The sequence below is a fragment of the Solenopsis invicta genome, chromosome 4 (assembly GCF_016802725.1).
Source record: "Solenopsis invicta isolate M01_SB chromosome 4, UNIL_Sinv_3.0, whole genome shotgun sequence".
NCBI lineage: Eukaryota > Metazoa > Arthropoda > Insecta > Hymenoptera > Formicidae > Solenopsis > Solenopsis invicta.
Genome location: NC_052667.1, coordinates 11,189,449 through 11,217,127, shown reverse-complemented (window position 1 = coordinate 11,217,127; position 27,679 = coordinate 11,189,449). Strand labels below are relative to the sequence as shown.

At 34.3% G+C, this 27,679-nt stretch overlaps 4 protein-coding genes across 4 annotated transcripts in view; 1 reads left to right on the top strand and 3 right to left on the bottom strand.

The window, feature by feature from the left end:
• Positions 1–491: 491 nt before the first annotated feature.
• LOC120357513 lies at positions 492–4,147 on the bottom strand. The gene is made up of 5 exons (XM_039448035.1): positions 3,734–4,147; positions 3,502–3,627; positions 3,191–3,424; positions 3,119–3,124; positions 492–544 (listed from the first exon to the last, which is right to left on the bottom strand). The coding sequence occupies exons 1-5, from the start codon at positions 4,113–4,115 to the stop codon at positions 492–494; spliced, it is 801 nt and encodes a 266-aa protein (XP_039303969.1). The 5' UTR covers positions 4,116–4,147.
• Positions 4,148–4,177: 30 nt separating this feature from the next.
• On the bottom strand, positions 4,178–5,675 carry LOC113003182. The gene is made up of 2 exons (XM_039448028.1): positions 5,157–5,675; positions 4,178–5,089 (listed from the first exon to the last, which is right to left on the bottom strand). Exons 1-2 carry the CDS (start codon positions 5,673–5,675, stop codon positions 4,178–4,180), a joined length of 1,431 nt encoding a protein of 476 aa, XP_039303962.1.
• Positions 5,676–14,581: 8,906 nt separating this feature from the next.
• On the bottom strand, positions 14,582–15,205 carry LOC105202758. The gene has a single exon (XM_011171422.1). The coding sequence runs from the start codon at positions 15,203–15,205 to the stop codon at positions 14,582–14,584; it is 624 nt and encodes a 207-aa protein (XP_011169724.1).
• Positions 15,206–21,083: 5,878 nt separating this feature from the next.
• LOC105207917 (ceramide phosphoethanolamine synthase) overlaps positions 21,084–27,679 on the top strand; it is a 60,595-nt gene continuing 53,999 nt past the window's right edge. The window contains exon 1 of the mRNA XM_039447875.1: positions 21,084–21,570. The gene's annotated coding sequence lies outside the window, so the exon portion shown is untranslated. The remainder of the gene's footprint in view (positions 21,571–27,679) is intronic.

Sequence of the window (27,679 nt, the reverse complement as noted above, 5' to 3'; positions counted from 1 at the left end):
TCCAACTACAAAAACTGTCGATGTGCACGGCTGAAAATTTACATAGATATCGAGGATCATGAGAAAAAGCAGTAAAAAAATTGTCAGAAGGGTAAGCTAAAAGTTGTCAGAAGCTGCCAAAGTTGCGAAAAATATCGGAAAATCTACATTTTAAAGAAAACTTCTGACAATTTAAATTTACACTGTTTACGTATAAAACAAAGTATATGCAAAGTGTCAGAAGTTAAAGTAGAAGAGATTATGACAAAATCGGGTGCAAAGTGCAAGAGCGTATTTCGGCGCGCGGCGCAGCATCGAGCGCTTTTCTTTTGATTTTCACACCGTACATATTTTAGAGCATTTCTGACAATTTACCTGATTAATTAAGGGGAACTTGAGAAAATATTATTAAAATGTCAGAAGTCAACTCAAAAGATATTAATTTTTATAAGAAAAAAAAATTTTATTTGTAGCAAATATTAAAATAATCAATTGGTTTCATATTCCGTATGTTATGCATGTTCTTCATTTTCCGAATCTTCATACTTGGACTCCTCGTCATTAACTGAAAATAATAAATATTTAAATAAACTAAATAAATCATATATACCATGAAGAGTCGCAAATCAAAAATTACCTTCCAAATCCTGATTATCTAAAACATCTTTTACTGATGGTGGCCTTTAAACCATAAAAATTCAAACTGTGGGCCTTTAAACCATAAAAATTCATATTTGCTATTAGTTAAGGTCCATCCTGATGTTTCGGGCTCAAATTCAATTAGATCCTGTAATGTTGCCTTATTCCACAAGTGTGCAATATAGTGTGCCCTTCTCATTTGCTGTAGAAGCTCGATGTAGCAAGGTGGCAGGAAGCGTCGAAGCTTTTCAAATTTGCTTTTAGAAAGGCTTCATCAGTATTTTTAACTTTATAATTTTGGAGGAACATTCGATATCTGATGTTATTGATTTTTTTTGTGTCTCATATCCGTACATACTGCAAACGAATGCCTTTATTTTTGCAAAAGTACGAGGTGTATTCAAAAAGTATCGCGAATTTTGAATTTTCGCGGGTTACGTATATTCGAATTTCGATCTTTTTGTGGCGTTATGTTGGTACTCATGTCTCTCACTTATGCCGACAAGCTCGGCCATTTTGAATGTTCACTTAATTGTTGACAGCTGCTTTGCTTGCACGTGTTTTGGATCGTCTTCGATTTTTACCTATTCAAAAAAATGGATCAAAGAACCTGTATCAAATTTTGTGTGAAAAACGAAATTAAGTGCGCGGATGCATTCCGAATGTTGACTGTGGCATACGGAGAAGCTACCTTGGACCGAAGCAACGTTTATCGGTGGTACAAAATGTTCTCAGAAGGCCGAGAAGATGTGAACGACGAAGAGCGTGCCGGACGCCCGAGCACTTCAACAACAGACGAAAAAATTAATGAAGTGGAGAAAATGGTATTGGCCAATCGTCGAATCACCGTTAGAGAAGTTGCTGAGGACCTAAACATATCGATTGGCTCGTGCCATTCGATTTTTATCAATGATTTGGGCATGAGACGGGTCGCCGCGAAATTCGTACCAAAATTGCTCAATTGCGACCAAAAACAGCATCGCATGAACATTGCTAATGAGATGTTGGACTCTGTCCGCGACGACCCAAATTTGCTCCAGAGGGTCATAACTGGTGACGAATCGTGGGTTTATGGTTATGACGTGGAAACCAAAGCTCAATCATCTCAATGGAAGCTGCCGCACGAACCAAGACCGAAAAAAGCGCGCCAAGTTCGGTCGAATGTGAAAGTTTTGCTGACAGTTTTCTTCGATTGCAGGGGCGTGGTGCATCATGAGTTCTTGCCACAGGGTAGAACGGTCAATAAGGAATATTACCTGCAAGTTATGCGCAATTTGCGCGAAGCAATCCGCCAGAAACGCCCGGATTTGTGGAAGAACAAAAATTGGCTTTTGCACCACGATAACGCCCCTGCTCACACATCGTTGCTTGTGCGCGACTTTTTGGCCAAAAACAACACACTAATGATGCCGCAGCCACCGTATTCCCCAGATCTGGCCCCCTGTGACTTTTTCTTGTTCCCTAAACTGAAGAGGCCCATGAAAGGACGACGTTACGCTACGCTTGACGAGATAAAGACGGCATCGAAGGAGGAGCTGAACAAGATAAAAAAAAATGATTTTTTGAAGTGCTTCGAAGATTGGAAAAACTGTTGGCACAAGTGTATAATATCTCATCGATCACATATAATTTGCATATTTAAGAGACAATTAAAAAAAAATGGTTTAAATAGAGCTTTTAAACATTAATTAAACTTGATTTTAAAACGTGGTTATATACTGGAGTAGTTGGACAACCATGGCATTTTTAGTTGACGTAGTACTTGGACACTTTAAAACCCATAAGTTGGACAATGTTCCAATACTTGGACACATTCGAACCTAATAGTTGTACAATACTTTAATACGGGATATCAATTAGGTAAATGAAGTTGATAATAATGATAAAATAATAGAAATAGAAGTGATAAATGCACATACATTGTAGTATTAATTTTAATTTTAAATTTTATTATTTTAGTACAAAAATAATGCACTTAAGAACAATAAAGAAGTTACATTAACAAAAATAACATTTCATACAGTGGAATCACATTTTTCTTTTTTTACTTTAATTTTTGTTTGTAAAAACTCCATTTCCTCTAGAATGAATGAATTTTCCAATTCAGCTAATTCGGCATTCACTTTCTGGAGCCGCTCTGTTAAGGGACCAACATTTTCTTTGCTGTTTTCCAATTTGATTGCCTTCTTTAAATTCTGTATTTGTAATTTAAGTTCTTTCTTCTTTTGTATTTTTTTCTTCTTATTTTCATTATATTGCTTCACAATAGTTGTTTCTTTGTCTCTTATTATTTTCGCCTTTTCCCTTTCTTGTTTGTTCAATAAAATTTGTTGCCCTTTTTCTTTTTTTTCTGCTTCTTTCTGTTGCATCGCTATCAACAGGTCGTCAACAACAGCCACAGTTGGAGTATTTTTAGATGTACTTTTTTTTCTCTTCTTCGTAAACGTAGGTACAGGGAAAAATTCTTGTAGCTTAGGTGATATTTATATATCATTTTTACTTCCACCTGAAATGAGAAAAAAAATGTAATTAAATGCATTTTCGATTAAAAAATTGCTTTGAAAAAACTCACAAGTACTTGAGTTAGATTCTTCGTTGATGCTTAGGTGACTGTTATTGTCATTTATGACATTTATAGAATTGTGTTTGCTTAATACAGAAGTTCCAAACACAGGACTAGTTTTTTCTAAGATATCAGTCTGTACAGGAGCTTTAACAGAATCATAAGAGTCTTCTTGCTCTGTATTTACAGTATTTTCAGACTCATTGGTACCTTCGGAAGTTATCGTGAAATCCAGAACCTCATCTATAAATAAGAAAGTTTTTATTAGAAAATAATTATGTATACAATATATCTTTTTACAAAAAGAAATTTTTACAAACCTTTGTTTGATATATTCAAACAATGAGAACTACTTGATTCTCTATTCGAGTCACTATTAAACTCTTCACTGTCAGTCTTATCCAAATCATCTTTATTTTTTTCTTCCGGTACAAGTTGACTGTCAACTAGAAAGAGATATTTACTTAGTATACTTATAATTTATTATAAATAGTATTATATAATTATTATTATTACTATTATATAATTTATTATAAACAAAATTGAACAGACCTCTGATATCTACGCTACTTGGGGAGCTGTCGCTGCTCATAGTCACATCATCAACATTTATTGCTATAACTGTGGCTGTTACACGATTGCCCAGTTCATCGTACACCTCAATTAACTCTGCTACTGGCAATTCTGCTAGAGTATTTTGTTCGATGCTTGGAGTTATAGCATAACTCATGTCCAATGAGTTTTCATCCGCTGCGTTGATAACAGACAAGTCCAGCTGGTTGTCGGAATGACTTGAAGCATCAAGCATGGTTTCATCAGTTGCTCCGGATGCGTTATTAATTGCCATACCAATCAAATCAGCATTTGGTATTGGTTGATCAGCTGGTAATGAATTGTCAACTGTTAGAGCTTCATTTGAAGGTACATCATGCATTTCTATACAAATAGAAAATCAAATTAGATGCTGTATATATACATATAGATAATTAAAAGAGCTTACTCACCATTACATAGTTTTTTCAGCTTAAGCCAAGATTCATATAATGCCACATATTTCACATCACCATTCCATTTGTTTTCTGATTCAGCTTGTTTGAAAGACTCTATGATATCCGGAGAAATGACATATTTTTCAAACATAGCTAAAAGTTCTGTATTCTTTATGATACTGTCTTGATCTGAATTGTTGGTTGAATGTAGATTAATGCTTGCGTCTTTCTTCTTACTCTTCTTGCTTAAAACATTATAGTTAACTGCATCAGCGTTGAATGGATATAAGCCACAGGCTCTAAAACCATTTTTAACAGCGTCAGTGAGATCATACGATTCCAAGGCCATTTTTAAAACTGGAGCAAACATATGTTTCTTAACATCAACAACATTATTGTCGATTCTCCATTGACGTAACACTTTTCTATAAGAATCCTTCAGTGGATGGAAGACAGCAACATCTAATGGTTGTATGATGTGTGTGGCATTTGGATAAAGTACTACTAGTTCTATAAGATGCTCTTTGCAGAACTTAAGTAGTGGTAGCGTCATATGTGAGCTATGTCCGTCTACATATAAGATGATAGGAAACACGTAATTGTTCTCTTGTAGCCATTTGTAAAATACATTACTTATATAACTGTAAAAGCTTTCACCTGTCATCCAGCCACGTTCCGTGTTTCCTACTCCCCAGCCTTTTGGTATTTGGTCCAAAACATTCTTCTTTGGCGACGTTTTCAGATCAAATAAAATCATGGGAGGTGGCATTACTCCAGAAGCAGCAACAGTAAATAATATTGTTAAACTGGCTTTCTCGTTACCGGACACTATTTGATATGGAGCCTTAACTTTCTCTGTTATCACTTTGTTGTCCTTAGGAACAAGCAGACTCGTCCAAGTTGAATACTCGGTGTGGTTCTATATGCAGCAAGTTTTTTGTGTCAAGATATTGTTTGACTTTTGCAAACCAGTTTCGAAGGTCTACTTCAGTGACGGCTGCTCTGGTAGAAGTCAGATTTTGTGCTATTCTGGTACTCAGATTTGGATGTCTCTTCATAAAAGCTCGATACCAGTGTTGCCCAGGACGATTGTTCTTGAAAGGACTCTTAGCTTTGTTATTATTGAAATATTTTTGTACGCAGTCAAGGAGTCTTGTTTTATTCACAGGAAAACCACTATGTGCACTGAACACTATCCAACTTGCAATTTCATTGTCTTCTTCCGCACTCAACACAGTTTTTGGTCCCTTCCTACACTCAAATGGTGAGTTATACTTTGATTTTAAAAAAAGAGTACTCTTTGGTACTCCAAAACTGTGAGCAGCTTGACGGAGAGTCAGCCCTTCGCCCATTGCATTGAGAGCAGCTTGAAGAGTTTCAACACTGTAATTTTTTTCACTTCTCTTCTTTTTAGCTACAGCTCTACGATACTGACCACTTGCACTCTTCTTCTTCTTCTTAGCAGTCTCTTTTACAGTTTTCTCATTAATTTTCTTCCTAGCCATCCTGACTACCAAATGCTTGCCAAGTCAAGTTCTGGATTTTCATGTTAAGTTGGTACGAAGGTGCGAAATTTTTTTTCTTGATGTTTTTTTTCAGTCCGTAAGTAAATATTAAATATTCTACAACACTGATAGTTATTAGAGAACACTTTTTGTAAACATTTTTCACTAAAAATTGTACTAACAAAATCCCGGAGAAACGTGTCCAAGTACTGCATTGATATATCAGTGCCTATGATCTGAAGTTGGACACGAGCGTTGCGTGTGTCCAACTACTACGATTATCGAACGTATACTTGGACAGCTAATTTCCAAAGAAATAATTATTTTTGTAATAATATTATATTGGAAACATTGTTTAGTAATATAAAAACTATCAGATAATATCACAACTTATATATATAAATGCATCGCACTTATTGTAACAGTATAAACACAATTAACAAAAATGTAAAAATACAAGAAAAATTATGTCGCTCTTATGGGGCTTAAGGTGACATTTCAAATTGATCATTTTTATTCAATTTTTTGAAATAAGTATTAATAAAAATTATATGTTATTCAAAAAAGTGTTCGCAATACTAATCTATTTTATTTTTCAATTGAATATTTTTTATTTTACCATAAAAGTAGGTTTTTGAGTGTCCAAGTATAGGTCTAAATTTTCATTTTGTCCAAGTATTGGGCATTTTACCTTATTACTCCGGTGTTGTATATCCTATTGAATAGTCCCAGTATCGTCTCTATGTTGTCCTCGTCTATCAATTTTATTAGTTTCATTAGAATCTCATCTGGACCCGCGGCTTTCCCACTCCTGGCGGATGTAATGGCATGCAGCAGCTCCGATTTGAGTATGACAGGGCCCTCCGGCTCCTCCGCTCCAGCTTGGATGTCCGATTTGGTGTCTTCAAAAAACCCGGCCACGTACTCTTGCCAAGTACGTTTAATCTCGCGCTCCTCTAAGATGACCTTGTTCTGCTCATTGCATATAGACACGGGTACGCGTCTTTTATATAAGCCCGCCAGTTCCTTCACCTTTCTGTGTATATTAAACGAGTCGTGCCTTGATATGAGCCACTCTAGTTTTTCGCACTTCTCTTTCATCCAGTTTTGTTTTGTTATCCTGATTTCTTTTTTGATCAGAGTTTGTACCCTCCTGTATTCTTTCTGTCTATTCTTGAGCAGTCGTCGCCTCTCTATTAGGACCATGATTCCGCTCCGAAAGTATGCTGCACGCGTTTCCGGAGCCCCCCAGTCATGGACCAGGACACCCGGAGGGGTTTTAGTGGGTAGGCCCCCGTCGACACGTTGTCGGCGGGGGAGAGCCCCACATAACCGCCAGGCCTCCCCCGGGACCTGGGGTATGCGGTAACGCACTTCCCCTCCGTCATCAAAAAAAAGGTCTATGATTCCGTCCGTCATCCACGATTTCTTCTTTGTATGTCTTTATGGTTTCAAATGTTGTTCGCTGGTCTCAAGGAGAGCCCGCTTTACTTCGCTCCACTGCATATTTACGTCCGTGGGGCTTACTTTCTTTATTCGGCTCAGTTTTCTATTGAGGTCAAGTGTGGCGCTCTCTCTCGTTTCAGTGTTTCGCAGCTTCGAGACATCGATCCTCTTGACGGCAGTTCCACTCCTGACACACTTCAGCCTTAGTGACAGGTCCGTGACCAACGGGTTATGGTCCGATCCAATATCTGCTCCGGGATACGCCTTGATACTCCTTACCATGTTTCTGAAGCGTTTGTTTATCAGGACATAATCAATCTGGTTTCTTACTGGCTCCGGGTTGCTCCCCCCATCGAGAGGCGATTTCCAGATGTAGAGGCGACGTTTTGGTAATTTGTACCATGTATTGGTCACTACCATTTCTGTCTCTTGACAAAAGTCAAAAAGCCTATCGCCTCTCTCGTTACTCTCTCCTAAGCCATGATCACCAACGATATCGGCTCTTCTTCCTTGCCCTATTTTGGCATTAAAGTCCCCCATGACTAGGTTGACGTTGTCACTTTATAGGCCCTGAAGTGTGTCCTTGATAGTGTCATACAAGACTTCCACATCGTTATCGTATCTTTTTTCCGAGGTAGGAGCGTAGATCTGTATAAGATTAATATCAAATGGCTGCCCATGCAGTTGGAGCAGCATGACTCTGTCCGAGATGGGTACGAATCCTTTCACATATTTGACAAACTCCGAGTCAACCAGAATCCCAACTCCGTTGCAGTGTCATCGGCCCTCTTTAGCACTTCCCGAGAAGTAAAGGGTTCCACCTTCGTGGGCACATGTGGCCTACTCCTGGCCATCTTAGCTCACTTATTCCCATAAGCTTGATTTTCATCCTTTTTATTTCTTTGATTGCATTGCTGAGTTTCCCCGCGGCGAAGAGACTTTTAACGTTCCAAGTGGATATACGCAGATTGGACTTCATTATTTTGAGCCGGGAGATTCTTCGCACCCCTTGCCCATCTAAGGGCTGCCCGGGACTAGGGGCCGTTTTTATTGGTTTCCTCACCGTAGTGATATCCTGGGAAATTAAGTACACCGAAGTGGTTTCCCGTTGCCTTCTTCGGTATCCTTTCAGCCGCCCCTAACATAGGGAACAGACGCTGTTCGTAGCCGCCCGTTACGGGTCAGACGCTACTAATCTCGTCATATCTGACTACCCTCACTTAGTTTAGTCTGCAGGTCGATGCAGCTTACCGGGGTGTGGCGCTTGGAGCCATAAGTGAGAGTTGGGTACCCCGTGAGGACCAGTCACCAGCAACCATCTATTCTTGATGCGACCGTTGTGGTAGAAGGGTACTACTTCTACGGTGTATCCCCATACCCCCCTGTAGTCATGTACCTAGTACTAAATAAAATTAAAAAAATAAAAGTATCTAATTGTACTCAAGTTTTCAGTGATACTTTGTCAACAATTATGGCATTAATGAGCCGGAGTAAAACTAAAAGTTTCATTTCTGACAAATCAATGCCACCTGAGGAAATAGATACTGCTGAACTACTGTTCTTTTTTAACAAATTATTTGATAGTTTAAATGGCAGTATCAAATTAAAAAACAATGATCATGAGCAATTATGGATTGAGGCAATAGAAGTTATCTACAGTATGGAATTTGTGAACAAATAAACAAACAATCAAAAAACTCCTCCGGTTTTAAAAAATTGGGTGCACACTTTAAAAGGTTTCTGTCTGTTAAATAAATATTTGCATGATCATGAATTTTCCACTATAAAACAAAAAACTTTAATCAAGATCCAGTAGAAAACTTTTTTGCTCAAATGCGACAATATGGTGTACGTAATACTGTTCCAATTTGTAGCTCATTTTAAGGCTATTATAAAAGTTTACTTGTTAATGCATACACACAAACATACACAAATTCAGGAAATTGTAAACCTGATAATACTTGTGACTATTTAATTAATTTACAAAATCTTTTACGTTCAAATTCAAATAAAACCAAAGATCAATATACATCAATATATTTACTTATACCAAATGTACTTGAGAAAATCCCTACAACAGATGTACATTTAAATATGTCCAATATATCATATTCCAAATTTAAATATGGTTAATATAGTTTTGCCATACGTAAATCAATGATATTTGTCATACAAACATTAATATTTTGCGAGAGAATAAAACTTTAATGACTGAAATATTAGGAGTATAAATAAGTTTCCGCCGTTTTTTTATCAAAAATTGGGGAAAAATTTATCATTTATTGTGAAAGAACGGTACCTAATGTTTTATTCGAAGTATTATCCATCGCTAGCCACTACTTTTTCCCATCTTTCTGGCAGCATACGAATATCGCGTCGGAAAAATGCTTCATCTTTTGAAGGTACACAAATCGACCCAATTTTTTGTATCTTCATATGATGTGAAGTGTTGCTCAGACAGGCCATGCGCCATCGATCGAAACAGGTAGTAATCAGAAGGAGCAATGTCTGGTGAATACGGCGGGTAGGGTAAAACTTCCCAATTGAGTGTTTCCAGGTAGGTTTTGACCGGCGCCGCAACATGTGGACGAGCATTATCATGCAGAAGAATAACTTTGTCGTGTCTGGAGTAGTAGTGGGCACGTTTTTCCTTGAGTACTCGGCTCAATCTCATCAATTGTGTTCGGTAGAGAGCCCCAGTAATGGTTTCATTCGGTTTGAGCAACTCATAATACACGACACCAAGCTGATCCCACCAAATACACAATATGAGCTTTTTTCCATGAATGTTCGGCTTGGCTGTCGATGTTGAAGCATGGCCAGGTAGTCCCCGTTTCTTCTTCTTTGGTTTATCGTAGTGGATCCATTTTTCATCACCAGTGACTATACAATGCAAAAAACCCTTTCGTTTATGCCTGGCAAGCAGCATTTCATATGTGAAAAATCGGCGTTCAACGTTTCTCGGCTTCAGTTCATATGGAACCCAGTTTCCTTGTTTTTGAATCATTCCCAATGATTTTAAGCGATGTGAAATTGCTGGTTGAGTCACTCCTAATGTAAGTGCAAGTGCTTCTTGCGTTTAGCACGAATCTTCATCTAATAATGTTTCCAATTCCGCGTCTTCGTACACTTTCGGCCTTCCACTACGTTCTTTGTCTTCGACGTCAACTTCACCGTTCTTAAACTTGTGAAACCACTCACGGCAACTTCTCTCACTTAAGGCAGCCTCACCATATGCTTCTACAAACAATCGATGCGCCTCGGCTGCAGATTTTTTTAAATTAAAAAAGTAAATCAAAAGCTCCCGCAAATGACGCTTATTCGGCTCAAAACTCGACATTTTCGCACGAAAAAAGATATATGATGCTGATACAAAATCGCTAATATTTTAAGATTATGTTGTTACCAGATGTCCAACCTTACAATATAACGTTTTACAACAGACAATTTCAACCATAACATACTAGTGGCTCCATTTTTTGTGAAACGGCGAAAACTTATTTATACTCCTAATAATTAATGTTACACATTATTGTATATCACTTATATCACATTTACGGCAATTTTCGACGTATGTTAAACAAAATTTAATAAATATAAATTTTAATTTTATTGAATGCGAACATGTTTCATTATTTAAAAAGCGTGTAATAAGCAAATGTGTTGATCAAATTATAAAAAATTATTTTGAAGATATCAGGAAAATATTAAAGGGAATATTACATATAAGTAATGGGGATCTTCTCATGCAAAAAGCAAAAAATTATTTTTTAAAATATTTGAAGAAAAATAAATTTTTATATCTAATATGTTAAAATTTATTATATTTATATTAAACATGTGTCTATTATAATTTAAAATATTTTTTCTGTATATGTTTGTGTATCTTATTGTACGTTTATTTGTTCAAGGATTGACCATATTATTACAATATTTTATAAAATAAAAATTTTTTGCAAGATAAATATTTTTTATAAATTTTTCCCATATTTATTTTTAATAGCTTGTAGCATTGTGCGTGCGTGCGTGCGTGCGTGTGTGGAGAAAGCGCATGCATATATATACATATATATATGTACAAATATATAAATTTCGTATCAACTGAAACACATAAAAAAAATATATATACTACTTTCAATAATTAGGCCGGTATTCATAGTCGAGTCTCAAGTCAGCACTTAAGACCGTCTTGGAGAAGATCGTCTTATTCGAATAAGATCGTCTCAATAGTAGTACATTTCATAGTCATGACTTGAGGCGAGTTTGGCGAAGAAGTTCTTGCTCAAGTTGTGCTTATTTGATTTAAGATCGTCTTCGCGAAGCAATGCTCAAGCTAACGCTTATTTATGAATCGGCTGTTTCCGTGATATTTCCTATGAATCATCCAATGAGAACATTGCATATATTGAGCTAAACGAATCAGACCGAATATTCCATTGAATCTGTTAAACTATAAAGTCAGCGATTACACTCAAGGTAAATCTTATAACCTCAACAGTAGACTCGAGAATTTCGAGTTAATTAATGTAATATGATTAATTATTTAAACTTTATTAGCTTACATTAATTGTAAACAATTAAAATAATCGATAATCGAAAAATTTTATTTATTTAATGAAAAATAAAATACAGCAAAATATCTCAAAAAATTCTACAATGCGTGAGCATATAAGTTAAAAGTAATGAAGGATAAAATTTAAAAAAAATATGATTAAAAATAGAAAAAATGTTATAAAATATAAAATTATTTATTAAAGTTGAGTTTTGTGATTATATATCAAATAATATATCCCAATCAGTACACAATATTTTTTAAATGCTTTTTTAATATTTATTCAATATTAATTATTTATTGTACAATTCATTATAACAATAATATTTATTAAAAACTTTATTAACATTAATATTTATTTAACATTAATTAAATGTTTAAAATAATAATTTAAAAAAATATTAATTTAATATTTATTTAACGTTTATTTAACATTTACATTTCATTAATTACTCGTTTAAAATAATGATTTGGAAAAATGTTTATTTAATGTTTATTTAACATTTATTTAATATTTATATTACATTAATAATTTATTTGCAATAATGCTTTAAAAAAACATTACTTTAACATTTTTTCAAAATTAATTAAATATTTATTTTACTTTAATTTTTTATTTAAAACTATAATTTCAAAAACGTTAATTTAACATTTATTCAACTTTAATTTAATTTATACTTTACATTAATTTTTTATTTAAACCAATAATTTCAAAAATATTAATTTAATGTTCATTTAACATTAATTTAATATTTATTTTACATTAAATTTTATTTGAAACAATAATTTCATAAACATTAATTTAACATTAATTGCATATTTGTTTTATATTTATTTAATATTTATTTAATATCCATTAATGTTTAATTCAAATATTATTTAATACTGATAAATATTTATCGTCTCGGTAAATCAATAACATGTGGTTGTCCGCTGCCGAAATTGCGTTTCCGCGGAGATTTTTAATATATTTAACATTTTTAATATATTTTTTCCTACCAAACATTATTGATTATATTATTATATTTATATAATTTTAAATCACTCTTATATTTTAAGTACCATAGTGAAAATTGTAATTATAAATTTTAACAGTTATTTTATGCAATTTTTGCACAGATCGAAGAACTGCATAAAGAGCGTGTTAATGTATATATAAGTTGTGTAGAAAAAAACTAAAAATATTTTTTATATTTTTTTTCCAATACTAGTCATGTTTTTACAAGAATAAAGGAATTAAAAATCTACCGATTAACTATAGTCTTGTCTTTACTGTCATTTTTTTAAATTTAAGTATTTCAACTCCAGCAAACATTAATTTGAGGTTAGAATAGTACTCTACAGCTTTGCTTAAGTCCACTTCGACTACGACTTGGCGAAGATCGTCTTATTCGGCTGTATATACGTCATACAAGACGTCTTATTACGACTATGAATTCATGACTAATAAGATAGTCTTAAGTCTGTTATTATTTTGAATAAGATCTGTCTATGAATCATGTCGAGACCGAACAAGACGTTTCCAAATAAGATCGTCTTGGACAAGTCTTGACTTGAGATTTTACTCAAGCATTTGCTTGATTCATGACTATGAATCTAGAGGGTAACTTAAGACCGTACTTAAGACGATCTTGAAAATAAGTCACGACTATGAATACGGGCCTTAGATATATGTTAATTTATTTGTGTACGTAGGTAGCTCTGAAAGTTTCCGCAAAATGGCATTAAACACTGCGTCACATCAGTTGTTGATAGGTTAACTTGTATTTACATGTTTAATACGCTTGTGCCTTTGGACGCATCAAAACATATTTATTGGTTTAATCGTGAAACATATTTCAAGTTGACGCGTTCGGGAAAACATGAATTTATCACAAGAGCATTTCCGCGCAATGATTTTTTTTATGACTTTAAGAAGTCGCTGACTCCGTTACAGTATTTCGAAAGTCTTAATTCAGTTTATGGTGATAAAGCATCATCCCAAAGGACTGTTTATGAATGGTACGCGAACTTCAAGCGCGGTCGAGTAGAGCTCTGTGATGAGTCCCGTGAAGGCCGTCCTGCCACAGCAGTCACTCCAGAGAACATTGATGCGGTGCGCAATTTACTGCAGGAGGACCATCTACGACTTACAGAGAAATTAAGGCACATCTAGGGATTGGTATGACTCAAATTAAAACAATCCTCCATGATCACCTTGGCGTCAGAAAGCTGTGTGCTCGTTGGATACCGCACAATTTGATGGAAGCCCAAAAAAAGGAGCGTGTCAAATGGAGTAAAAAAATGCTTAAAAAATATAATGATCACGGTCGGTCCAAAGCAGTGTATGACATTGTAACAGGTGACGAATCATGGATTTACTGTTGTAAACCAGAAAGCAAACGACAGTCAAGTGAGTGGGTGTTTTCAGACGAGCCAAATCCAACGAAAGTGAAGCGCAGCGGAAGTGCTGGCAAGAAAATGATTGTATCATTCTTCAAAAAAACCGGTCCTGTTGTGTCGGTTGCGCTTGAAAATCGTCGTACGGTTAATGCTGAATGGTACACAACAATTTACCTGCCGACTGTTTTTGAAAAAGTTCGTCAAAATCGGCCAAAATCGCGCATCGTCTTGCATCAGGACAACGCATCGTCGCACAACGCAGAAGAAACGAAGAAGTTTTTAGCCACTAACCGTATAGACTTGATGATTCATCCCCCTTACAGTCTCGCTCTCGCACCTTGGGATTTCTTTTTATTTCCATACATCAAAGATAAAATGCGTGGTGTAAAGTTTAACACAGCAGATGCGGCGGTAGAAGCGTTTGAAAATCGAGGATCGTTCGTGCGTTGAGCGCTTTGTAATCTCCACAAGGTCTCCATTCTTCTTCTTTTTTGGGCACCATTGCAAGGGCGAGGACCAACAGCTTTTAGATGATTGTACAATTTCGAGTTCCATCATCTTCTGGAATTCTTTTTTTGCGGCTGTCAACCACTCCAGCGAGTCTTCGTGGCTGACCGACCACCGGCGGACCCAGCGTCGTTTTGATAAAATTCCGCGTAACATGCTTGGTCTCTCTTAGCCGCCCTTTTGGTCTCGTCACGTCAGGGTATTGCATCAGCAATTCGTGATACGGAGTTGTTCCGGTTACCGTTTTAATACTCGGAATCTCGCATTGTGAACAACGTCCTTGCACTGTCAGACTCGTCATGCCATCCACGAGTCGACCATTTCTCAGATCTACCAGCAGTCCATAGAATAAAAAAAAAACAGTCCCGATAATGGGCCTGGATACATCCGCCACGACAAAACGCCACACAAAAAATCGTCGCAATCCGAAGTTCAGCCTCAGAGATTCTGTGCCATATGTATGGATAATTGTTCTGTTCGCGGCCGACAGTTCGTAATTCGATTTTTGTCGCGGACCACGTACCATCCTCCGCAAATAGACACAAAGATCAGCTCCCGTGTCGATTAGGAAACTGACTCTCGTATCGTGATCCGTTACGAAGAGGCGACGACGTGTCAACTGGCCGGAATCGCTTGCCGCCATTAACGGCCGTTGCGTTTTCCGCTTGCTGTTGCAAGGAACACGGAGCCTCGCATCGTCCGGGCCGAAACGCCAATGATAATAGCATAAGCCATTCGTTACATGGCCATCGCGGGCAAGAACGCGAACGCAAACCCGGGCGCGTGTACCGTCGCTCGTGGCTACGGCCTCACCTGGGCTCGCCGATTGCCTCGATGGATTTTCGAATGACCGTCAGCTGCTCTGCCATCTCTTGTTGCATCGACAAGCGTATCTGTGCTAGCTGCAAGTTTATTCTTGCCTCTAAAGATATCGCGTTGTCCTGTCCTGCGCTACGCGAAACTGAAGACGGGCACCGTTTCCGCAACTTGCAACGATGGGGTACGCGTCGCCTCCATAATCGTATCCACGATGTCTGCTACCTGATCCAACGAATCTTTCGATCGCGTCACTAGATGCGGCTGAATATGAGCGGGTAGACAGCTCAGCCAAATCGTTCGCAATACCTTATCGCCGACAACATTGCCGGCGAGGCTACGAAGATGACGCAAAAATTATGATGGCTTGCGGTCGCCGATCTCATTGTGCTCGAGTAAGCGACGCGTCTTATCCCAATCACAATATTTAAAAAATGTTTTTAAAAACATTTAAAAAACATTTTTAAAACATTTATAGAAACGTGAAAAATAATGGGTTAAGTGCCCTTTTTTCATTAAAAAAATGTTTATTTTAACGTTTAAAAAAATGTTTTTTAAATATTATAAAAACTTTTTTAAACATTTACAGAAAATGTTTATTAAACGTTAAAGAAATGCTTTTTTTTTTTAACAAAGCATAAATGAGCAAAATAATATAAAAAAAAACATTAAAAAAATTTTTGCAATAAAAAAATTTTTCAAAAACGTTAAAATTAGTGGATTTAAAACCCTTTTTACATTAAACAAATTTTTTTTTAATATTGAGGTTTTTTCTTAAAAATTTTTTTTCGGAAATTTCTACGTGGTCACCCATCCAAGTTGCGACCGATGAACGTTGCTTGATCTCTGTGATCGCCGTAAACTGATCCCTCGTGATGATCTGTAAACACTTTGTGCTAATACATGTATATACATCACTGATAGATCAGTTCAATACATGTTATCGAAAAAACGAAATATATATAATTAAGTTAATTTTTTACTGATTTTCATAGATGTTATTGAAACATTTTTTAAACAAATTTTAAAATCAATAATAATTGAAAAATAAATAGCTTAAATGTTAAATAAATAATAAATGAACATAATTTTATAATAAAAATAAATTTAAAAAAATAAATTAAAAAATTAATATTAAATAAACATTAAATAAATATTAAATAAACATTTAAAAAATGCTTACTAAAATTATTTTTTTAATTAAATAATTCATAAAAAATAAATACTTAAACAATATTAAATAAACGTTTAAAAAACGTTTAAAAAACGTTTATTGAAAAAAATTAAAATAAATATTAAATAAATATTAAATTAGTGTTCAATAAATGTTAAATTAATATTTTTGAAATTGTTGTTTCAAATAAAAAGTTAATGTAAAATAAATATTAAATTAATGTTAAATAAATGTTCAATTAATGTTTTTAAAAATGTTTTTTTAAATGAAAAAGTAATGTGAAATAAATATTAACTTAAAGTTTAGTAAATGTTAAATTAATGTTTTTAAAAAATGTTTTTTTAAATGAAAAATTAATGTAAAATAAATATTAAATAAATGTTAAATAAACGTTAAATAAATATTTTTCCAAATCAATATTTTAAATATTTAATTAATGTTAAATAAATGGTAAATAAACGTTAAATAATAATATTAAATAAATGTTTTCTCTAAATCATTATTTTAAATATTTAATTAATGTTAAATAAATATTTAATAAATGTTTAATAAATATTTTTGTTATAATGCATTGTATAATGAAAGATTAATACTAATAAATATTAAAAAAACATTACAAAAATATTGTGTGCTAATTGGGATGCTCCTGCGATGAGCTGTTTGATCAGTTCCGATTTTAATATTTTGTACGCACGCTCCTCCGGCGGATTCAATACGATGTTTCGAATCTCGGCAGACTGATTACTGTCAACGCGTCCGAACTTCGTCGAGTCGACCGTTATTTCTACGGATTGAAAACTACGGTCTATAATGCTAAACCATAATTTCGGGTCCGTGGGCGAAAACTCCGGCATTCGCATGCCCACGCGACTCACCTCGGATCCAGGCACAAAACATCCTGGCGGCCCTAATATCGAAGACTGCATCAGCAGTTGCCTAGGCGGCTGCGTCGGCGCCTGTCCCTTGTCGTCGTGCATGAGAGGCATGTCACTGCACTTATGTCCATCCGTGCACTCAAAATTTCACCACAAACACGCGTTAATTGTCAAAATTCCGCAAAACTTTGCGCTTGATCGTCAAAAATATTGAAAAAATGATTACGTCGGGGGTCACTACTTTGGATGTTAGGAATGTATGGTAGTGCGTGAGGAGTGATTAATTAATAAAGCTATTGAATGAAACTATATATATTTTTCTCAACAAAATAAGTTAAATAACAATCTTAACCGCGCCGGAGATGTGTTTGGTATCGTAGTCAAAAGGGTTCTAGTCTTCTTGTCTTGTCCGGGCCGACCATTTCACTTCTGATCTATTGTAGAACGAACATGCTCTAACAATAGACGAATTTTTAAGATTACCGAATGTTAGAAAATTTATGGCTAACATTTGGAGACCATATGCCCGGTACATGAATTTTTTCTTTTTTTTCTTTTTTCGTTTGAATGAGAATTGATTACCACAATTTCATATCAAGCTTATAGAAACATTTTTGTTATAAAATTTTATATGAAATTTTACAAAATACTTTCTAAAGTATTGCACATGAAATGTAAAAGATTAAAACTTTTCTGAAAACTTTCTGCGACAATCAATGTTGTATAAGTTTATATTAAATTTCAAATTTTTATTGAAAAATGTAAAAATTACAAACGTGTGTGGTCCCGCACTATTTAAATTTTGTTTTTTTTTTTATCATACTGCATTGTGCTACATTTGTGCTATTTTGTGTCGGAATTCGCAGCTCAATAACATGAAGCATTTTTATTTATAAATAAAAAGCCAAATTTTTGCCATCCCGCACTTTTCGAATTTTGTATTTTTCTTAATTGTGTTGCGTTGGATTACGTCTGTGCTGACTTGTGCCATAAGAAAAAAGTCGATAACTTAAACAAAAATTGCACGAAAAAGAAATAATTACTAGCCCTGCACTTTTTCGAGACAAAGTTCAAATTTTTTTATAAAAATGGCATTAACTTGTGCCGTGTTGTGCCGCCGGAAAAATTTTAATATCTCATTCCGTTTTGATAAAAAAATTTACAAAGATAAATGAAAAAAATATAAATAATTTGCAATGCCTGTAATATTATACTTAAACAAATGCAGAATTTCTAGAAGTTATGCGTTTATACTGAGATAAATATAAAGTAAAAACAAGAGACAATAGCTCTGGAAGCTTAGATATCGATAAGAATTAATGAGAAAAAAAGCGATGAATAAAAAAATTTTACATTTTAAATTTCTTCAGTTGTACCGAATTGTGTTAGAGTAGCACGACTTTTCCTAATGACAAAATTTCCGCATTGACATAATTTGCAGTACAAACAAATTTATGATGTTAGGAATTTTAGGAATAAAAGATTTCAAACTCGTGTAACTTGCGAATGGCGAAAGATAATCGAATTTTGCGATGATTTTGTGTTGAGTTGTGCTACGCAAAATCCATATTAAGATTTACTTAATACAAATGCACAAACAGTACTTCAATATTGCAAACAATTGTTACGTATTTGTTAGTACAATGCGGTACAATTAAAAAGAAGTCGAAAATGTCGAATTTTACAAATTTGAAATTTTTTATTACTAAAAATTCCAAATCTGATTCAAAATTTTGCTTCCGCAGCAAAATGTATCGATCTACGAAATTTTGTCATTAGGAAAAGATGTACTACTCTAGCACAATTTGGCACAATTGAAGAAATTTGGAAATTGTAAAATTTTTTATTCAGCCCTCCTATTTTTTATTAATTTTTATTGTGTCTTTCAGCTAATCCCTGCTTGTGCCTCGTGAACTTTGCGTAGCACATCTCAACACAACTCGAAGAATTCCATTATCTTTTGCAAGTTACACGAGTTTGAAGTTTTCTATTCCTAAATTTCCTGACGTCTGCTTCATAAATTTGTCTGTACTGCAAAATGTATGTATTTGAGGAAATTTTGTCATTGGGAAAAGTTCTTATACTACTCTAGCACAATTTGGCGCAATTGAAGAAATTTCGAAAATTTTTTTACTTATCGCTCCTCTTTTTCATTAATTTTTATCAATATCTAACCTTCCAGAGATTATTGTCTCTTGTTTTTACTTATTTATCTTAAAATAAAAGCACAACTCCTAGAAATTCTGTATTTGTGTAAGTATTACAGGCATTACAAATTATTTATATTTTTTTCATTTATATTTGTGAATTTTTTTATCGAAACAAAATGAGATATTAATATTTTTCCAACGTCACAATACGGCACAAGTTAATGCTATTTTAATAAAAAGAATTTGAACTTTGTCTCGAAAAAGTGCGGAGCTAGTAATTATTTCTTTTTTTTTAGGGGGAGAAATTTTTGTTTGAGTTATTGACTTTTTTCTTATGGCACAAACGTAGCCCAACGCAGCACAATTAAGAAAAATTCAAAATTCGAAAAGTACGGGGCTGGTAAAAATTTGATTTTTTATTTATAAAAAAAATGCTTTATGTTATTGAGCTGCAAATTGCGGCACAAATTAGCACAATGCAACACGATTAAAAAAAAGAACAAAATGCAAAAATGCGGAGCCAACTTCACACACGTAAATTACAACCAAATAATCGAGAAATAACATATTCACTCCATTGTGCGCCGTCCCTGACTCATGCGTAACCTAGAGCTCTCATTACCTTTAATGTGCTCTCATTTAAGAAATATTGGTCAGACACAATTTTATCGTAGGAAAAAGATTGCTTCTTCTTGGCACCAATAATCACGCCATGCATTCCATCTTTAAGAATATTGGAACACTGTGAATAATATATTTTGATTATTAATAAAAATAGTATATAAAAGTATATTTTATTTATAGTACTATATTGTTAGAATTATTAAGAAAATACAAATATGCATAAAATACAAAAATTATAGGAAATAAATTTGATTTCTTTAATTTGAACTTTTGCTTCAAAGTACCTGCATTTTGAATTTAAAATCATTAATGTATGTCACAACAAAAGCGCTATACAATGATTCTCGTGAAACTCCATCTCTCGTATTATTTAAGATTCTTATTGACTCCATTGCCAAGTCTACATTGAGAGTGATAACTTAAAGCAACTTGGTTAATTTCAAAAATATTTACATTTTACGTTCAACATTTCTGAAAAAATTCTACAAATTGTATTTGAAATATTGCAATAGGTAAAAATGTTTCTAAAATCTATCACACGCAGTAAATTTTTACAATTTTAAATTGAGCAAATTTTCTAATTGGATAGGTTAACATACTCTAACAGAAAATCTTTGAATTCCGTTTATTCACATCTTTATATGTAAAAATATTTTTAATTAGTGAAGAAATATCTGGATTTATATAAAAGTTTTTATAACGCTTACCAATAATTTAAAAAAGTTTTAAATTTTAAAACATTTATTTTTTTAATTTAAACTTTTAAAAATTAATTTTTAACGTTTATTAAACATATGTTAGAGACGGGAAAATATATTATAAAAATGTTTACATTACGTACATTAAAATAAAAATAAAAATATGTTTCAATAAAATACCATTTGTAATCGATAGCGCAAATTTGTAAATTTTCAATTTGTAAACATATTGAAGGTTCCCCTTTTGTTTGATAATGAATGATAATAATTTAATAAATAACCCGTATATCTACAATTATTTTAAATATAATACAAGTATATAAAAACCCTATATTTAAATATAAAAGCACTACACAATTGTTTCAAATAGAAAAATAGGAAACTAAAATGAAAAATAACGTTGTACGTACTCAAGAATAATTCAGCTTGTCATGTGTCATCTTTTTTTACGCATACGTTGTTTGCATAGGTATGTACGTATACTTTGTGTCGATATATGGAAGGTGATTCTTATTTCTACCGCTTTGCTTATTTAAGTCGCCACTGTCAATACAGACTTGACAATCAAGCCAGCAAGAATCTTAAATAATAAGAACGATAGAGTTTCATGAGAGCCGTCATATAGCGCGCTTGTTGTGACTTACATTAATGGTTTAAAATTCAGAATGCAGGTATTTTAAAGTAAAAGTTCAAATTAAAAAAATGAAATTTTTTTGTAATTTTTTGTATTTTGTGCACATTTGTATTTTCTTAAAAATTAATAAAATGCTTCTTTAACAAATTATTGAATAACAATTTTTCATAAACTTTATTAATTTTTAACCATTTTTTGTCAAAAAATAATTTACTATGATAGAATTCATGAAAATTATTTTGTAACACATTAACTTGTAATAACAAATTAAAATTTTAATATCGCTTTATTCAAATTACTTTATCATTAAAAAAATTTGATTATAAATTTATTCTTTATACCATTTTTAAAGTGGTTGATATATTCTTTGGTACGCTATAAAATACACGTAGGAAATAAAGATTCAGTGTCTATAATAAATCCTACATCCATTTTCAGTGTACAAATCAAATACATCTGCGTGATCGAATCAAATCGAATCAAATTGGATTGAATCAATATCAACGAATTTGAATCAAATTTTCCCATATTTAAGGAAAAGTTATAAAATGCATTGCATTTAAATGCATGCTATTTAAATTATTTCATATTATATTTTTTATTTGATATTGATCTGTGTGCAAATAAACATTGGAAATTTAGCTTAATGTATTATCTAATACTAAAACCTATTATCAATAAAAAATTTATTATAAGTCTTCTCTGTAAAAAAAGTTTTTATTCCGGGTTGAGGTTCTATATATCAGGTTGAGGAAAAAGAAATCCATTATTTATGTATATACGTAAATAACATATATATGATTATACATATATATAGGTACAAGACAAAAAATTCACGTTTCCCATACAGTATTACCACCTATATTCATAATCTTCTAATGACTTAACTTCTGTGATTACTTAAGCGCGATAATCTATCCAATTTGTGATCGCCATTGCTTAACTTCAAAGAAAGTATAAAATTAACATTTTATAATGATTTAAAACACTTGATATTTATGGATACATATTCATGATAAACAATTTAATAAATGTTGTCAAGAGATGAAATGTGTATAGTGAATATATTCAAATAGAGCAAGAAGAATTTCTAATTTTAAAAACCAACTAAAAAGGGGGGCTTTAAAGAAACTAGTGCAGATATTGATGCACAGATTTTAATATTAAACAACTTTAATACCGCAAATACGGTACATTACATACAACATTTTTCTCAACTCTATTGTGAGCCATCTTCGGATCGCAGAGTTATAAAGAAAAAGATTATTTACTAATTATAAGTTTTGCGATACTGTTGTTTAGTCAATTAATCAGTTTATACTTCATGGCGATAAATACTTTAGTTACTATTACACTTTAACGTCTATTTTTTTCTATTTATTTAATTAATTTTTTATCTATTTTTATGTATTTCAATTTTATACACTGTTTAGTAACTACTTACTCTTTTTTTACAACAAATTTATCTTTAATTTATTTGTGATACAACTTTACGGTCCTGATAGTGAGACATCTCTTTTATTTTGCTAATTGTTACTGTATCTTACGTAAGTACGATGCAGAATTTAACTGCAGAATTTTAAATGTCATATCCTTGAGTTTTTTCTCACACGATTATTCAACCATTGTAAGCGACGTATTGATAACGCTCTTTAAATGATTAAAGAGAGAGAGAGAGACGGACCATTATTTTTAGTAGCACTTAATTGATTTTTATAATGTGTTTTAATACTTTTAATTCTATTTAAAACCATCTTCAGATTGTTGAATTATAAAAATTAGTTAAGTGGTATTAAAAATAATAATCCGTGGAGAGGGGCAAGTTATCTTAAGAGAGTTATCAATATGTCGCTCACAATGGTTGAATAATCGTGTGGGTAATATATTTACTAAAATTGCTTTATATTTAAATCTGCACATCAATAATTGCATCAAACTCCTTAAAACCTTCCTTTTATTTTTTAAAAATATTTTTTTTAAATAAATATAAAGTTATAGTTTTTATTAATTTTCATATTATACAGAATATCATGTAAAACTTACGAAAGCCCTGTTTTTAGCTATGTTCGGGAAAAAGTAAAATAGATGCCAAAAGAAATATATGTTATATCGCTTTTGCAATGCAAAATGTAGAAAGTGATCAAATTATAAGTAACAACTAGATGGTGTAGTTTTTTAAACAATTTAGTCTCCTTTAATATTATTGTACATTAGTACGTTTCGAATATATTTAATCTTCATTAGCTTGCATTATATCGCAATCAACTTACTCGTATGTCTAGATTTAGTAAGAGCCTATATCGACGCGAGACAATGCTCAACTTTTAACGTTATTACGCAACTTTAAAATCATTATTGTCACGTATGTTTTGTCCGTAGTTTATCCATGTGTAAAAATGTTAATAACAATTTATCGAACAGTGATAAGAAATTGCAGATTATTGTGAAAACTTTCACACGTGGGCAGATTACGGACAAATCATATTGTACATGACAATGACTTTATTGTTTAAAGTTGAATGTTTTCTCGCGTTGTTATGGTCCTTTATTAAACCTGGACATAAGTTGATTCGATGCTTGTTAAAATTACGGGAACACCTGAAAAATTAAGTTTCAATTTAGAAAACGTATGATACCGCGAATCTTTCGCGAGACAGGTCGCTAAACACTATATGTATTGATACTATATCAGCCTTATTCAAAATTTCACTCGCAAACTAAAACGTTTTCATCTCTCCACCATCTTGATAAAACGACATAGAAAGATTAGAAAATAAACAAAAAAGTGATAGACTCAACAATTCTGCCTCAATTTTGTTCAAGTTTATAGAACTGAGAGGTTCCTTACTTCTGTTATCGTTATTATCGTTAGATTTTACCTATTCTTTAGCTGAAATTTATAACAGTGCTATATCAATTTTTGTAACGCACCCTTTTTTTTTTACTCCGACGGAAAAATTTCTACGAATAAAGACGAATTTCAACGCGAAACAACGTGTAAATATCAAAAAATATGAAAAAGTACGCAAAACTACAAGAGTTAAGGATTTTGAACTTTGTACTTGATTTTTCTAAAATACAATGTTTGCAATTTCGGTAACTTTTTTAAATAGCAGTTTATAGTTTCTAATTATCGAATTTAATGCTAATCCCATTTCAACCGAATAAACCTTTCCCTATGACGTCACATATATTAACCCATTAAAGCTCACCAGCTACACAAGTAAAGATAGCGAAGAAATAACAATTGGAAATATGACGAGAGCGTAAAAAGTTAATAATGACACAAATGGACTTTGCGGAAATGTTACAACTAATTGTTATAAACAAATTATTATAAATTGATTGTACAAAAAACTAATTACGTCAATCAATTCCACGGCAAAAATTACTAAAGAAACATATATAACTTTTTTCATAAATCATTATTATTTTACACATTTATGTATCATTATCATTATACACAAAAAATAAACTATATTGTTACGTCCGAGACGTCTGGGTACAATGGCCGGAGCGCAATTTTTGAATGAAATGATTGTGATTCGGGGGAGAGAGGGGGGCTTTATCGCTTTATAATAGAGTACAATAAACTTTCGCTATATTAAATGTATGTACATATTAAAACAAAAGGACAATGCTATACATGTTCTCTATACAAGTATGTAACGCTGGTACTTTCTCGGAGTCGGTTACGGGATTTAGGTTCAGGATCGGATGCTCGGATGTGCTCGCCGGATGTCCGGGTTCGTGTCAAAATGATAACGCCGTGGTTTGTTAGTGAGAACGATATAGGGTAAATATATTTCGAGACGTTGGTCTAATACAACAATAATACTACAGTTCCGATATCATTATCGGATAATACTGAACTCCTCGAATAGCATTACGGCCCTCAATCGCGCGGTCGTCGGCCCGCGTGGAATCGAGAGAACGGTCACAATGTATTCGCGCGGTGCTTAATATCTAGACGGAACGGACTTTAGTAATTCCGGAAACGGACGGACGGTGACTGTGCGCTCTGCGCTCGGGGTTAGCAATCGAGGTTGCTCGGTTAACAGTCGCGGACAAGAACAATAGGCACGGACTCGGATGAGTCGTGCAATATACGGACGGCTTCGGCTTACGCTCTACGCGTGAGATATCCGTGTTTAGAGTGGTCGTGCGGCGATCCACTCTAATGCCGTGCTCAGGGCGCGATTGGCCCGTGCGGTTGACCGGTTACGGTCTCGGATGCGACGGCTCGCGGCGCGACGGCCAGTTTCGCGCTGCGCGAGGGTCGTCGCCGGTGTCGGCCTGGGCGGCCTCATCCCGCGGGGAAAACTCCCCGCGAGGTACGGTATGCGGACACAGGAACGGTGTCGGCGCGGACGGTCCCCGAGAATTCCCGGGGACACTCGGAACGGTCTGGTCGGGATAGCCGGACGACGAGAATGCCCGTCATCCGGCTGAACGGAATGGACACGCCGTGCGGTGAGAATTCCCGCCGCACGGTGTAACGGATGCGGATTGGACCGGACCGGACGCACGAGAATACCCGTCGTCCGGCGGAATGGTCTGATTGGCCGCGCGACGAGAATGCCCGTCGCGCGTCGGAGCGGATCGGAGAGGCTGAGCATACCCGGCCTCGGGGACGACGGTTATACCCGTCGCGGGAAGGCAGGAACGAGTATGCCCGTTCCCGAGGAGGTGCTCGAGAATCCCCGAGCTAGGAAGCGCCGAGTATGCCCAGCGCTGGAGATGATCCGGGGAGATCGGATGTTCGGAAGGATCTCTCTTACGTTGCCCACTGCCGGCTTATATATCGTTCCGCGCGGCTGGACGCACCAATCAGCGCGCGCGGACGGGCCGGCTAGAGTGGGAGCGCTTTCGGAACGCGGCGCGTAGCGCGTCGGTCGCGCGCGGTAGCATGCGGTGGTCTTACGTAAGCCGATCGTACGCGCGTGGGTCTTACGTAAGATACACGTGTTCGGCTGCGGTGCGTTCGACGGTTGGTCGGTCTGGAGTGGCGGCACGGTGGAGGGGCGTATTGTTACAAGTAGAATAGCTTACTTATATTCTAATCGAATGATGTTCCCGATGAGACTCTTGTTACATCGTAATGCATTTTCACGTTCTCTATTATTCGGGCTTCACATAACGCGGTGGTCAGAAAGTGACTTTGTTGTAGAATTGTGGCGGTGGACTTTTAAGCCTGGACAGAAATGAGGGCCGGTCGCATGGGAACTCCGAAAAGTAACATAGGCCCCAGGCAGAAATAGTTCCTCGAAACGATGTCGTTTCAACATCGTTAAGATCGATTCAAAATGTACGTCGAAATTGCAACATTTTCGAGGTTGTAGTTGGTGTGAAGTTGGAACCCCATTTTTTTTAAATAAATATTTTAATCAGAGTTCCGTTTGCACCCACAATAGTTTTACAGTTCTTGATAGATTAAATTTTATCTTGATAGATTAAATTATAGATAAATTAAATCTATCTATCTTTAACTATTGTTTTAATTATTAAAACAATAGTTCTGTCAATTTCAACAAAAAAATTCAATTTTAAAGATATGGGGTGCCAACTTTCCGTAGCACCCCAAGTTACGAAAAATATAAATTAAATCACAAAATCTTATAGTTTTTGAAGAGTTCTATAATTCTTGATAAATTTTAAGAATAGTTCTGCATATTTAGTGTTTTTAAACAATTTTTTAATCTGACCGCTGCACTTCAAGTTACAAAAAAGAATAAATTAAATCAAAAAATCTTACAGTTCTTGAAGAGTTCTATAGTTCTCGATAAGTTTTAAAAAGATTTCTGCATATTTAATATTTTTTAGTAATTTTTTAATCTGATAGCTGGCACCCCATTCATCGTAGAACGCGGTGCTGACAGTTTCGATCAATTTGTTAAAGGATCTCGGTAGTTCTGGCATACTTTTGACTATTTCGAAAAGAGTTTTATCGATTATTTATTTACAAACAATTTTTAAACCTAAACGGTGGTATCTCAACACAAGAATAAAGTATCGTCTCATTGCAAGTTCTGGACGGCTGTTTGTCATTCTTCGATAGTTCTGCAATAGTTCTAAAGCTTTATATAGGTTTTGTTAAGAGTTCTAGCGTTTATAAATTTTTAAACAATTTTTAAAACTAAATGCTG